At 41.1% G+C, this 14,186-nt stretch overlaps 1 protein-coding gene across 11 annotated transcripts in view; it reads left to right on the top strand.

Moving 5' to 3' along the window:
• Positions 1-50: 50 nt before the first annotated feature.
• SH3YL1 (SH3 and SYLF domain containing 1) overlaps positions 51-14,186 on the top strand; it is a 51,355-nt gene continuing 37,219 nt past the window's right edge. For 3 of the 11 annotated variants that reach the window (XR_004178138.1, XM_031654890.1, XM_031654892.1), the window contains exons 1-2: positions 704-2,010; positions 11,492-11,602. Coding sequence is in view for 9 of the 11 variants with exons in the window: in XM_031654890.1 (XP_031510750.1) it covers position 2,010; positions 11,492-11,602 (112 nt within the window). In the remaining 2 variants the exon portion in view is untranslated. The other 8 variants (XM_031654885.1, XM_031654887.1, XM_031654886.1 and 5 more) reach the window with 8 other exon arrangements.

Raw genomic sequence — 14,186 nt, 5'->3', positions numbered from 1 at the left:
GCGGGGGCGGTTCTGCGACGGTCTGAGGGCGGGTGGGGAGGCTCCGCGGGTCAGCTGCGAGGACTGGGCCGTCGTTCACCTGCAGGGGCGGGGCTGCAGGTTGTCGGAAGGAGGAGGAACCGCGGGGTGGGGTCACCTGGAGGGGGCGGGGCTGCGGGTTGCTTGGAGAGGAAGGAGCCGCGGGAGATAAAGGTTATCAGAAAGGGCCGAGAGTCACCTGCGGGGCGGGCTCAGGCTCGGCGGCTCCGCGGACGGCCCACCTGGGTTGGGGCACAGCGCGAGTCCCGCGCACGTGGCTGGCTGTGGCGCGCGTCGTCCGAGTTCGCAGAGAGAGGCTGGCTGGGTCAGGCGGGGGAACCTGGCTTGAGCCCCGCAGGGTCCACGCCGGACCAGGGCGGGCCTGAGCCTGGGCACCCCCCCGGGACCCCCACTCCCAACGCCGTGCTTGGAGCCGCCGCGGGGCCCTGGGCTTTTCGATCTTAAGGACGGGGCGGTTCCGAAGTCCCCGGGGGCGAAGGCCCGAGCGCGGCCCGGCGGGCGCGTGGGTTTTGTCCGCCAAACATACACGGCAGGTGTCCTGCGCCGCCGCCTCCCTCACCTGCCGCAGGTACGCCCTCACTGGGGCCTCCCAGTCCGCGGGGCGGGGCGGCGCGCCTTCCTCTTCCTGGGACCGGGCGCCACGGCCGGGCGGGCACCAGTGAGTACCGGGGTCCCGCCTGTCCTGCCGCCCCCTCCCCTCTCAGGAGCTGGGCGGTGGTGGGAGGAGGAGGGCGGGAAAACCGACGATGCCTCTGGGGTTTCTAGGTCGCGCGTCTGTTAACCGCAAACCGCCCAAAGTTGAGCTAGAGCAGCTCCCAGGACTTTCTTGACCACAGCGATTTTGAAGTGTAGCCACCGTCTTTTCCAGTTTTAGAAAAGCTTTCCCGAAGTTTGGAATGCTGACGATGGTCGTGTTATTTTTAACTTCCTGATATTTGAATGGCCAGGTGTCAGCGACCATCCTTCCATTCCACGGAGGAATGCGCGCGCTTGGAATGCGCGTGGAACCCGCGGCGGGCGCGGGGAGGAGGCCTTGAGTAGGGCTCCGGCGAGGTTCGAGTTTGCCCGCCCCGCGACCTGAAAGAGAAGGGCCAGCCCTTCACACCCGGAAGGGAAGGGCCAGTGCCCCCAACACCTGGCGCCGGGGGTCGCTGGGCCGCGGGGTCGTGGCAAGCACAGGTCCTCTCAGATCGCTGGGCCTGAGCGCTGGCTGCTGAGTTTTTCCTTCGTTAAGGAAGTGTGAAACTGGTCTGAATCGGTTGACCACCGTAAGGAAATGGGATTTACACTGTGGACAGAGCTGTGTGCTTTTCACTTCATTTGAACCAATATGCTCGTGCCCCCATGGAGGCTGAGTTGGAAGTGACAGGAAGCTGCCCCCGCAAGAGAGTAGGTGCTCGGTTTCTCTTCTGCTTACAGGAGATGCATGTCCTGATTTCTCGTTCTCCTAGGTGTTTTTATTGAGATGTAGGGAATATCTGAATTCATAACGACTTAGAAAATCTGTACACATAGTTGAGAGAAATAACAGGTCTCGAGGCTAAGGTGCTGTTTACTCCCATGGGCTGGCCTCTTATTAAAATACTTGTGCAGCGATTGATGTTTACAAATTACTATGTTGGAGGTTAAAATGATCAGAGTGATAGCCTCCATCCTGTCTATCATGTTTAAGGAGAATTGGTTATTTAGTTCACTAATGTTCTATTTAAACAAAATTTCTGTAAAACTAGTAAATGTTACCCCACATTCTTTGTAAGTTAAAAAAAAAAGTTTAATGTTTGCTCATCAAAAGTGATTTGATACTTTTGTTCTGTTTAGGAAATCTTTATTCTCAGATTTCTCATTCCGCAGAAATAAGGATCTGGCATGTCAACACAAACATAGGACGTTGATGCAGTCAAAGGGAAATAACTGCTGCCCTGACTCTGCTGAGAGCCTCACAAGTCCCTGTGCACGCCAGCTTATTTGCCAGTGAGTGGCGTCATGATGAGACATAATTCTCTGCTCTTTGAGACCTAAGTACATGAAGTTTTTAAAAAGATTTTCTTTACTCTAAAAGATCAGACCAGTGTGGCATGTGTGGACCTGCTCTGTACCAAGATCACACTTTTCAGCTGGAGAAGAGGGATGGCAGGGATAAATAAAGGGCTTTCTTGTCTCCCGAGGGAGCAGAGAAACCTCTCTCTGTCCTCTTCCTTCCCCTGTGGCTGGGTTCCGGGGACTGGAAACAAGCTCAGGCTAGCACTTGATGTTCAAATGGTAGTCTGGTTTAAAGTATGACTGGGGAAGTTAATGATCTGACCAGAGAGACAGGTTTTTATTTTGAGAACTGATAAGCTTTGTTTCCTTAAAACAAAGGAAGTAGTTAAACCAAGGCCACAGAAAGGTAAGAATTGACTTGAGAAACAAAGGCAATAGTTGTCAAGCAGTGGGGTTCAAAATGCAGTTTTGTTAATAAAAGTAGCTTAAGGCAACATTTGAAAACCTCTTCAAAGATTAGATACAACACTTTCTTTTGGCTAAGATTTCTTCAACTTATTCTAAATGTATCTTTAGCAGCATTCTAGTTCCTTTGATCTTAGATGGAATTTTATCAGTTTAGTGAGTTAATCTCCATTTCACGTAAAGTATAAGGTTTAATAATTTGATGAATATGTAATCAATACGAACTTGGAAAACCAAATTTACTAAGCTTGCTTTCCTGTAAGTATTCCTTTCATAATTAGAGTCCATTGAAGAAAATAATATAAGGGAAGCAAAAGTTTGGAAATCTGAACTCTGGTAATGAAAGTGGTGGAGGGGGCCCTTGGGTCTTCTTGCTTTCTTTCCTGACCCTCCGTGGAAGACTAGATTGGAAACCGTAGTCAACTTTCTCACCTCAGGTGGCAGTTGGCTCCAAGTAGGATTCTCATGTCCGTGTTTGCCCCCAGTGGCTCTAGCATTGAGTTTATAGATCTGTGATCAATACCTAAAATTATTTCCAGATCTTAAGCTGATTTACACTTTTGAGGTTTCCAAAGAAAATTTTTTTTTACTGTATTTTATAAGCCCTTCTAATTTAAAAAATGTGTTACTATGAAAATTTCAAACATTTTAACTTTTTTTTTAAAGAAAACTTTATCTGAAAGTTTATTAGCTTGAGGTTTGGCAGCCACCCTTTTTTTTTTTCAGGAAAAAACTTAAATATTTATAGAGATTTTGCATGATTCAAGGGGCTTAAGACGTTTATGACAGTGCAAATTCTAACCACGATATGAGGTTTAAGAGGCTTCATTAGTAATGACCTGTGTCTTCGTAACTTTGGCCATATGATAGAATGGGACATCAGCACTCTGAACAGGTCATGCTCTATATGCCTTATGGTATTGCAGAAGAAAAATGGGTGAGCCATCATTTAATGCTGAGGATGGGATTTGAGGCTTATATCTACATTTTTATTTGCTTATGTTTTTGTTCTGACAGAGAAATTCACTGCATGTAACTATGACTAGGCATGATTTTATCAGAAGTTGATTAGAATCTGTAACATTTTCTGTAGTTCAACTGACACACTGAAGATGTCCTTACTGTGCCCAGCCTTGTCAACAGCTGGATCACAGTGACACAGGCTGTGTCTAGGATGAGTCTTGTGGTCTGCAGCTGTGCGAGGCTGCATCTGATTCCCAAGTCCAATGGCTCTCTTCTCGTGTTTACAAATCAGGCCATGACCTTTCCCTACAGCAGGATGTTTGCAAGATCAACTCTCAACTGAGGAATTTGCTTATTTGACTGCTCTAATACTGCTTGGTTGAGAGTTCAAAGTAGAAAGTCTTCTGAGGGGATAAGATTTATGTATTATTTACAGTGCTTCAGTTGCATGTATCAGAAAATCTAGTCTAAATTGGCTTTAACAGAAAAAGATGTTGCTGGTCCATTTGACGAAGAAGTCTAGAGCTGCTGTGACTTCAGTCTGGCTCTGCAGAGCCCAGGTTCTCTCTCCACCTCCTGCCAGGCTCCCCTACCAAGGCTTTACTCTCAGACTCTACCCCCGTGGAGACAAAAATCCCACAGCAAGTGGAAACAGAAGTGCCTTGGAAAAAGTTCTTCTGGCAGCTCCTACACAAGTCCTCCATCAGATGCTGGTATTGGACCAGCTTTGGTTATAAAGCCCTGCTGTGGCACAAAGAGGAATGTTGTCCTGATACAGCAGCCTCGGGTCACCCACTCCACTCTGGATACTATGGCTGCAGCATCAATGGAAGCAGACAAGTTGTGCTGCCTCTGAAATAAAGTAGATGAAATATTCAGCAGCAGAAAGAACAAGTTTCCACTCCAGTGAACTAATTCAAATGTATCCAGCATCTAGATATATGTATAATATGTATATATGTAATTAAAATGTATTGAACATCTAGAGCATCTCTCCCAAGATAATTACCACCTGACAGTAATGGCTATAAAAGCTAAAAGTGGAATCAGTCTACATGTTTAGCAATAGGAATCAGTTGAAGCATACATCAAAATGCAGGCAGTAGTATTGGTGGGTATTAATGTTATAGATGCTTTTTATCCTTCATATTTGCGTATCTATACTTTTTCCTGTATTTTACAGTGTACTTGTGCTTTGTACAAATAATTGCTGATCATGTAAAAATATAGAAATATAGAAATTTTGTTGCCATACTTGGGTCTTTTGCACTATAAAGTTGAAAAAAAATTCTATAATTCCTGGTTCTTTTATAATTTGATATTTGACATTCTAAATGAATTTGGAGTTTCATCTTCAATGAATTTGGAGTTTATCTTTCTGTAACACAAAGCCATGAATGAATTTTTTGTGTTTCTCCCCAAATGAACATTATCTAGTATGCAATACATCATTTCAACATAGAATTGAAATGTCATTTTTATTATATATTAAATTTGTAAAATATATTTGGGTCAATTTCTGAATTTTCTTCTTTGTACATTAATTTTTGTCCTACATTTGCATCTGCTATTATGTATTAATTACTGAGGCTTTGTAATGTGTCACAGATTCTGTCAAGGCTGGGCTCTCATTGTTCTTCCTTTACGTATTATTTCCTAGCTCTTCTTGCTTATTTTCCCATTTGAAATTGAAAATTACTGTGTTTTTTTAAAAGACCCTTGTAAGATAGAAGACAGATTTGATTTCATTAAGAAAAAACAGAAAAAAAGCAAATTCAAAAGACAAGTAACAGGGAGTCAATGTTTTTAAATCATATTCCAGAAAAAATATTAATTTTTTAATGTATAATACGAAACAGAGAGAAACCCCCTGTAAATAGACAAGGTGCATGAAAAACCTTTGCTAGAAATGTAGTCAGCATTGCTCATCATAAAAGAACAAATGGAAAATGCACTGAGAGCTACTGGCCATGGCAGTGAAACGGCTCCTGTTACACTCATGGTAAACAGCTAGGAAAATAGGCAACTGTGTGTAGAGCACTGTTTGCGCATGTTGGACATGTCTGAGATCCATAAGATAAGGGGAACAGGAGGTGAACTCCATTAGTGACCATTTTCTGCCTGGAGCACTTCCTAAACTGCAGGACAAGGAGGGGGCACCCAGAGCCCAGGCTTCTGCTGAAACGAAGAGGCAGAAACAGTCTGAAGAGGCTGAGGTAACTGGAATTTCCAGAGCATGTTACTAGCAATGAGGGACGGCTGAGAGAAAGAGCTCCAGAAATCTGCAAAGGGATCCCCCTGAGCCTTCGGCTGAATATTAAGTGCTATCTGTGTAGGGTGAAATTTGCAAAGCAGGGCAAGAACAACTGCCATGAAGCTTTGAGGTGAACTATTCACAGTGCTTGCATCAGGCTGGGGACAGCCATTCCAAACAGCCACAATGGGGAGAGCTTATTAAACAACCAGGGCACCCAGGAGAGAACCCAGAAGGGACACACCTGATGGGTAAAATAGTTCTAAAGACTACTGTAAACACACAAACAGAACACAACAATAAGCCAACAAATGATCAAGCTGATCTGCAAGTAACTCACTGCCTGCTAACACAAGTGTCAACACTTTTAAGGGAAGCAATGAAATCTAGGCACTCAACATGGTAATATCTACAATGCTGTTTTACTAGAAAGAAGTAAAAACAGGAAAACATAATGCAGAGCTAGAAGAAGAATCAGTCAAAAACAGATCTAGAAATGGCAGATTATGCAATTTAAAACACCTATTTAACACACAAAAATAAAATACCTAAGAATATAGGTAACCAAGGAGGTGAAAGATCTCAACAACAAGAATTACAAAGCACTGCTGAAAAAAATCAGAGATGACACAAACATGGAAAAACATTCCTTGCTCAAGGATAGGAAGAATCAATATTATTAAAATTGCCATACTGCCTAGAGCAATTTATAGATTCAACACTATTCCTATTATACTACCGATGCCATTCTTCACAGAATTAGAAAAGAAAACAAAACTATTTTAAAATTCGTATGGAACCAAGAAAGAGCCCAAATAGGCAAGGCAATCCTAAGCAAAAAGAACAAAACTGGAGGCATCATGCTACCTGACTTCAAACTATACTACAAAGCTACAGTAATGAAAGCAGCATGGTAGTGGTACAAAAACAGACACATAGACCAATGAACAGAATCAAGAGCCTAGAATTAATGTTACGCACCTACAATCATCTGATTTTTGACAAAGTCAACAAAAATAAGCAATGGGGAAAGGACTCCATATTCAATAAATGGTGGTGGAATACCTGGCTAGCCATATGCAGAAGACTGAAACGGGACCTCTTCCTTACACCATATGCAAAAAAATAAATTAAAGATGGATTAAAGACTTGAATGTTGTTAAAAACTTCAGCTGAATTAAATTTTAAGGAGTTTAATTGAGCAATGAGTGATTTGCAAGTTGGACAGTCCCCAGAATCACAGCAGATTCAGAGAGACTCCAAGGATGCCTCATGGTCAGAACAAATTTATAGACTTAAAAAAAAAGGGGGAAGTGATAATACAGAAATCAGAAATGAAGTACAGAAACAACTGGATTGGGTACAGCTCATCATTTGCCTTATTTGAACACTCAGCAGTGTATGAGTGGTTGAAGTATGGCTGCTGGGATTGGCCAAGACTGAGCTATTGTTACAGATGCATACTCCTAAGTTAGGTTCTCAATTTTGTCTACATATTAAGTTAGGTTGCAGTTCGTCTACAAGGACTCAAATATTGAAGTATGGAGTCCTCAGGTCATATTTAGCCTGCTTTAACAATGTAAAACCTAAAACTATAAAAACTCTGGAAGATAACCTAGGAAATTCCATTATGGACATAATCCCTGGCAAAGATTTTATGATAAAGATACCAAAAGCAATTACAACAAAAACAAAAATTGACAAATGGGACCTACTTAAAGAGCTTCTGAACAGCAAAAGAAACTATCAACAGAGAAAACAGGCAACCTACAGAATAGAAGAAAATATTTGTAAGCTATATATCCAACAAAGGTCTAATATCCAAAATCTATAAGAAACTTACTTTAACAAGCAAAAAAACAACTCCGTTAAAAAGTGGTTAAAGGACATGGACAAAAGATTTAAACAGACACTTTACAAGATATAGGAATAGGAAAAAGTGTTCAACATCATTAGTCATCTGAGAAATGAAAATTAAATCCACAATGAAAGGCCACTATGTACCCATTAAAATATCTAAAATTTTAAAAACTGGACATTGAAAGTGTTTGTGAGAATATGGAATAACCAGAACTCTTATAAGTTTCTGGTGGAAGCCTAAAATGTATAATCACTTTAGAGAACTCTTACGTGGCTCCTTACATTGCTAAATACACATTTACCACATGAACTGGCAATTCCTATCTTAGGTAATTACCCAAGAGAAATAAAACATTTTTTCTTTTTCTTTTTTTTTGAGATGGAGTTTCACTGTTGCTGCCCAAGCTGGAGTGCAAAGGCACCATCTTGGCTCACTGCAACCTCCAGGTTCAAGCAATTCTCCTGCCTCAGACTCCTGAGTAGCTAGGATTGCAGGCACGCGTCACCACGTCAGACTAATTTTTTGTATTTTCAGTAGAGATGGGGTTTCACCATGTTAGCCAGGCTGGTCTCCAACTCCTGACCTCAGGTGATCCTCCTGCCTCAGCCTCCCAAAGTGCTGGGATTACAGGCATGAGCCACCGTGCCCGGCCATAAAACATTTTTTCCACAAAAGGCTTACAAAGGAATATTTATAGCAGTTTTATTTATAATAGCCAAAAGCTGGAAAGAACCCAATTGTCTATAGAAGGACAAATTGTGCTATGTCCACACATTAGAATACCAGTTGGCACTCAAAAAGGAAGAGCTGATCTATGCAGCAATGTGAGTGAGTCTCAGTAATTTCATGTGAGTAAAATAAGCTAGATAGAAAAGAACACACACTGATGACTACAGGAAATTCTGGCACAGACAAAATTCATACTCAGTGACAGAACTCAGATTGGCACCAACCTGAGGCAGGGACTGGGTACAGGAGTGACCACTGCAGAGGGCATGGATGGAGTCGTCAGGGGTGGTCTCTACCTCTCTCTGTCCATGCCCACCGAGCTATACCTGTAACAGGTAGGTTTCATTTTGTAAATTGTGTCTCATGAAGTTGATTTGAAAAGCCTACACTAAGAGGCAATATTTTAACCATTCTGAGATAATTTAAAAATGCAACGTGCCAAAATACACTAATGCTGTGATGCCACTTGTTTTTAAAAGGAGTAGAGCTACACACATGCATCATGCACACTTAATTTTGCATAAAGTATCTATGGAAATACCTTCCTCTATCTTACTTAATGCCATTGATGATTCTTGGGATGGATTTTTTTCCTGATTTGATACTAATACTCCTGTGTTGAGCCACAAAGAACTGATACTGACATCTTTTAAATAAATTAAAATAGAACTCCAAAATGACCCTAAATCAGTTCTAACTTTCTAAAATTTTATTTTATTTTGAGACAGGGCCTTGCCCTGTTGCCCAGGCTGGAGTGCAGTAGCCCAGTCATAGCTCACTGCAGCCTTAAACTCCTGAGTTCAAGTAATCCTCCTGCCTTAGCCTCTTGGGTAGCAAGGACTTCGGGTGCACGCCACCATGCCTGGCTAATTTTTAAAATGTTTTATTGGTAGAGATGGGGTCTCACTATGTTGCTCAGGCTGGTCTCAAACTCCTGGCCTCAAGTTATCCTCCTCCTTTGGCCTCCCAAAGTGCTGGGAGTACCCAGCCAGTTTTCACTTTTAAAATAAATTACATCTTTCAAACATACCAAGCACCAAAATACATCACATTTTATTAGAAATATTTATATTTTCTTAAATAAAGGGATTTTTTCTCCTATGCTCTTTGAGCATTTGATCTGTTGAAAGAGTAAACCATGAGTTTACACTTGAGATCTGACACAGGTCTTAAGCAATTTTAGAAGTTTATTTTGTCAAGGTTAAGGATGGCCCATGACACAGCCTCAGGAGGTCTTGACGACCTGTGCTCAAGACGATCTGAGTATAGTTTGGTTTTATACATTTTAGGGATACATGAGACATCAATCAATATATGTAAGATTGATTAGATCCAGAAAGGCGGGACAATTCGAAGTGGGGAGGGGGCTTCCTGATCATAAGTAGATAAAAGACAAACAGTTGCATTCTTTTGAGTTTCTGATTAGTCTTTGAGTATGTGATTTACAGGAATAGTCACTTACGCCTTAGTCTGGCTTAGTGAAACAAACAGTGCAAAGGAAACAATAGATATGCATTTGTCTCACGTGAGCAGAGGGAAGAGTCTGAGTTCCATCTTTTGTCCACAGGGAATTTCCTTGTGGCAAATTGTGAGGGAAGTGTGTAGCTTACCTTTGGAGCTATCTTTTTAGGAACAAAATGGGAGGCGGGTTTGCCTGACAGAGTTCCCAGCTTGACTTTTCCCTTGGCTTGGTGATTTTGGGGTCCTGAGATTTATTTTCCTTTTACAAAAGCAAGCCTCCATTAGCGTACTTCATCTACATTCTGTAAATTACTGAGGTGAAACAGTGGAAATGAATGCCTTCAACCTTCTAGATCCTGACATCGTGCAGTACAGTCACACATGAGCCTCTTAACTGTAGTTAGTGAGACAAGAACTTCTCAGCCTCAGGGCTCTCGTGGTCCTGCACTGAAACACTCAGCTTCTTCGCTCTGCTGATTCCTCGTCCAGTGACAAAAGAATAGTCCATCTTCTCTGATACACTTCAGAGCTGGAAGAATTATGTGAGCTTTTTTATGACAAGCCCTCCAATGAGTGTATAAATGTCCAGGTGACACTAAAAACATAAAGTGCCATAGAAATGCAGGCCAGCATTACTTGTAGACTCAATTCCCAAGTCTCCTAGAGTTTTACTCATCGGAAAGTCTACAGGCAGCCAGTTCCAACATTTTTGACAAGAACAACAAAATATATTAAATTTTATACTACATATTATAGATACAAAATATATTTATTTTTAAATTTTAAATTCTTATTTTAAGTTAGTATTGAAGTCTGTTAATTGCAGGAAGAAGATACATAACAGAGGTTTGGCCAGGTTTTGTTTAACATCCTTTGGGGCCCAAGGATTTTATAATTTCTGAGATTCTGAGAGTTTAGAGTTTCCCACTCTCAGCATAGATTTTATTTATTAGTAGAAAGAGAGATGATATTGTCAATGAGCATTTCCAGTTCATTTCCTTTGATAGGCTATGCTGTGTTAATGCTTCATTGTGTTACCAAAAAGGGGTCCCGATCCAGACCCCAAGAGAGGATTCTTGGACCTCACGCTAGAAAGAACTCAGGGCAAGTCCATAAAGTGAAAACAAGTTATTAAGAAAGTAAAGGAATAAAGAAGGGCTACTCAATAGGCAAGCAGTGGCATGGACTGCTCAACTAAGGATACTTACAGTTATTTTTCAATTACATGCTAAACAAGGAGTGGATTATTTGTGAGTTTTCTGGAAAAAGGGTGGGCAATTCCCAGAACTGAGGGTTCCTCCCCTTTTTAGACCATGTAGGGTAACTTCCCTACATGTTCCCTTGTAAACTGTCGTGGCACTGGTGGGAGTGTCTTTTCGCAGCTGACGCATTAGAATTAGTGTATAATGAGCAGTGAAGATGACCAGAGGTCACTTTCATTGCTGTCTTGGTTTTGGTGGATTTGGCCGGCTCCTTTACTGCATGCTGTTTTGTCAGCAAGGTCTTCATGACCTGTATCTTGTGTGGACCTCCTGTCTCATCCTGCGACTTGGAATGCCTAACCTCCTAGGAATGCAGCCTAGTAGGTCTCAGCCTTATTTCACCAGCTCCTATTCAAGATGGAGTCTCTCTGGTTCAAACACTTCTGACAATTGTATATGGGAAGAATGAAATTGTAATAAATTTCTCACTTCTATTTAGCAGAATTTTTTATTAAAATATCTTTTTTTATCTTTCAGTGAATAACCCTATACCTTCCAATTTGAAATCAGAAGCAAAAAAGGCTGCCAAAATATTAAGAGAATTCACAGAAATAACTTCCAGAAATGGACCTGATAAGATCATTCCTGGTAGGTAAATAGGATGAGTGCTGTTCATCTCTAAATGTTTTTTTCCTAAGTTGTTTTTTGCATTGTTCAACACTCCATTTCAGGCAGAAGCCTCTATCAATGCCAACAAGTAGTTCCTCCACCTTTTTTCTCATGGCTGATCCAGGGATGCTCTGGAAACCACTACCTGTTCATTACCACTTCCGGTTATTTCCAAAGGGTGTTCACAGCATAACTTGTTTCATGCCAAGGAGATCCAAATGCCAATTCACTTTGGCAATGTTACAGACCAACCTCCCTCTTAATCAATCACAGCACATGACTCTGAGCTCTGTTTTAAAAATTTGTTATTGATAGAATAATCTTAATAATGATAGTAATTATTTTTGCACTCCTGTCACTTCTCCCATCATGAGAAAACAGTCCTCATAGACCCTTGCTACTCCAGGTGCAAGGGGTCTGGACAGGGCCAACTGCAGACCAGGCAAACCAGCAGGGCCTCTTCCCTCCCTGTCTCTCCCTTTTGCTTAGGCTTTTTCTCCTGCCTCCCACCCCGGGGTGCCAGTGCCCCAAACACCACATGTTTCTGTTCCACTTCAGCTCTCTGCAGCCTTGTCTGTCCTTCGCATTGCGTGCTAAGGACTCTGCAAGCTAACCTCGCAAACTCACCAGCTAATCTCATACATAAATTTTAATTTTGTGTTTCCTCCTTCCACATAAGACATTTACATTCTCTAGTGGTTTAAGACATTAATCAGTAATTCCCAACACAGATGTGCATCAGTATCCCCTAGACCGTAAAAGCACAGTTCTTAAGCCTCATTCCAAACCTGCCAAATCAGACTTTTAGTGCAGTGTGTCCAGGAATGCATGTTTTAAACGTGTTTCTCATGTAATTCTTAAGTAGTCAGTGACACATAAGATCGGTCCAGAGGGGAGCCTTTGAAAACCACTATCTGTTCATCAGCACTTCTAGTTATTTCCAAAGGGTGTTCACAGAATACTTGTCTCATGCCAATTAGCCTGGACACTGTTACAGACCAGCCTCCCTCTTAATCAGAGTACATGACTCTGGGTCCTGCATTAAAGAGATAAGTTTAATTTTTCTAAGCCAGATATCTAAAGTTATGTAATAAAACTTTAAATAATGTTTTAAAAATTTGTTATTGTTTTAATAATCTTAATCATGATATTAATTATTGTTGCATTGGCCCGGTGACTCCTCCTATCTTGAGGAAACAGTGCTTGGTAGAGCCTTGCTACTCCAGGTGCAGTCTGAATCTGCAGCTTGACATCCCCTGGGAGCTTGTGAGAAATCTGGTCAGATGTCACAAATCAGTCTGCATTCCTCCCAAGGTCCCAGTGAAGTACACACACACACTAGTTTCAGAAGCGCTGCTTTAGAGCTTAAAGAAAACTCAACAAGAAAAACTAGATTTTCAGTATCAGTATTCTGAAGGAGCCCCTGTCAGTGGGTGAAGCTCAGAAAAAGAAATTCTGTTTGCATGTTAGTCTAAGTAATAGATTACCCCAAGGCGTGGGTGTAGCAAAGACAGAAGTTCCACAGCCAACAGAAATCCAGGCCCACATCTCCTTAGAGTCTGGTGGGGGGCATTATATTTACATTAAAACAAAGATGCTATTTCATAGGATAAGCAATTGAATCTACAAAACATTTAAGCAAGACATCTAGATCTTGAGACCTTCCCAGTGGTGTGTTTGGCCTCCTCTAATGTTAGGATTCTAAGAAGTAAGTGAAACTTAATTTAGCAATTAAATCTATAATTGGTATATTCTATGTTATAAATCAAAAGCTAATTGGTAGATTATTCAGTGATTATTATTATTTTAGTGTCCCTGAATTTGAGTGGAAATCTATAAAAATATAATTGACATGTGGAATATGTTCATTTTAAAACATGCTTTTGTTAATATCTAGTATTCCCAATAGGGGCAATAGCAACTCTGGAAGCATTGAGAATAGAATGTGAGGAAGACATTCTGCCAACAAGTGACTATAAAAATAAACCTGCATGACATATTATACAGCTTTTAATCTTATTACAATATAATTATAACCTTTTAAAATACAAAAATAAAGTACACTTAGTAGACAGCCATCCAGGATGCAACCTTATTTTCTGTAGCTTTCTTATTAAGAACAGCTCCACGAATGTTCTGCATGTGAACTTCATGGTGTTGGATGAATTATTTCTAAGAGTCGGTTCTTAGTTTAAACTTTGAAATGGTGGCATAATTACATGAGCGTTTTAGTGTTCTCTTGGGGCATCTGCAAAGCCTTTGCTCTGTGTACTAGAGTCCCATGTCTGACTTCACTTCCTTGGCAGAATATTTGACAAAAATAATAATAAATTAAGCTACCTTAAAGTTATATGATAGGCTTCCCGTGTTAGTTTGAACGAGGTATCATTGTGTCACAAATTCACAGAATCCTGTGGGACTGTATTCATTGGATACATATACTAATAACCCTCATTTTATGTAATGAACATTTCTGAAATGTGAATAGAACAGTATTTTTAAATGGAATTATATTATCAGTGTACTAATAGTTAAGTGGTACTCAAATGCTATAGCGGATCAT

The sequence above is a fragment of the Papio anubis genome, chromosome 14 (assembly GCF_008728515.1).
Source record: "Papio anubis isolate 15944 chromosome 14, Panubis1.0, whole genome shotgun sequence".
NCBI classification, from domain to species: domain Eukaryota; kingdom Metazoa; phylum Chordata; class Mammalia; order Primates; family Cercopithecidae; genus Papio; species Papio anubis.
The sequence above is the reverse complement of the archived record's forward strand: the minus strand, read 5'-3'. Positions and strand labels throughout refer to the sequence as shown.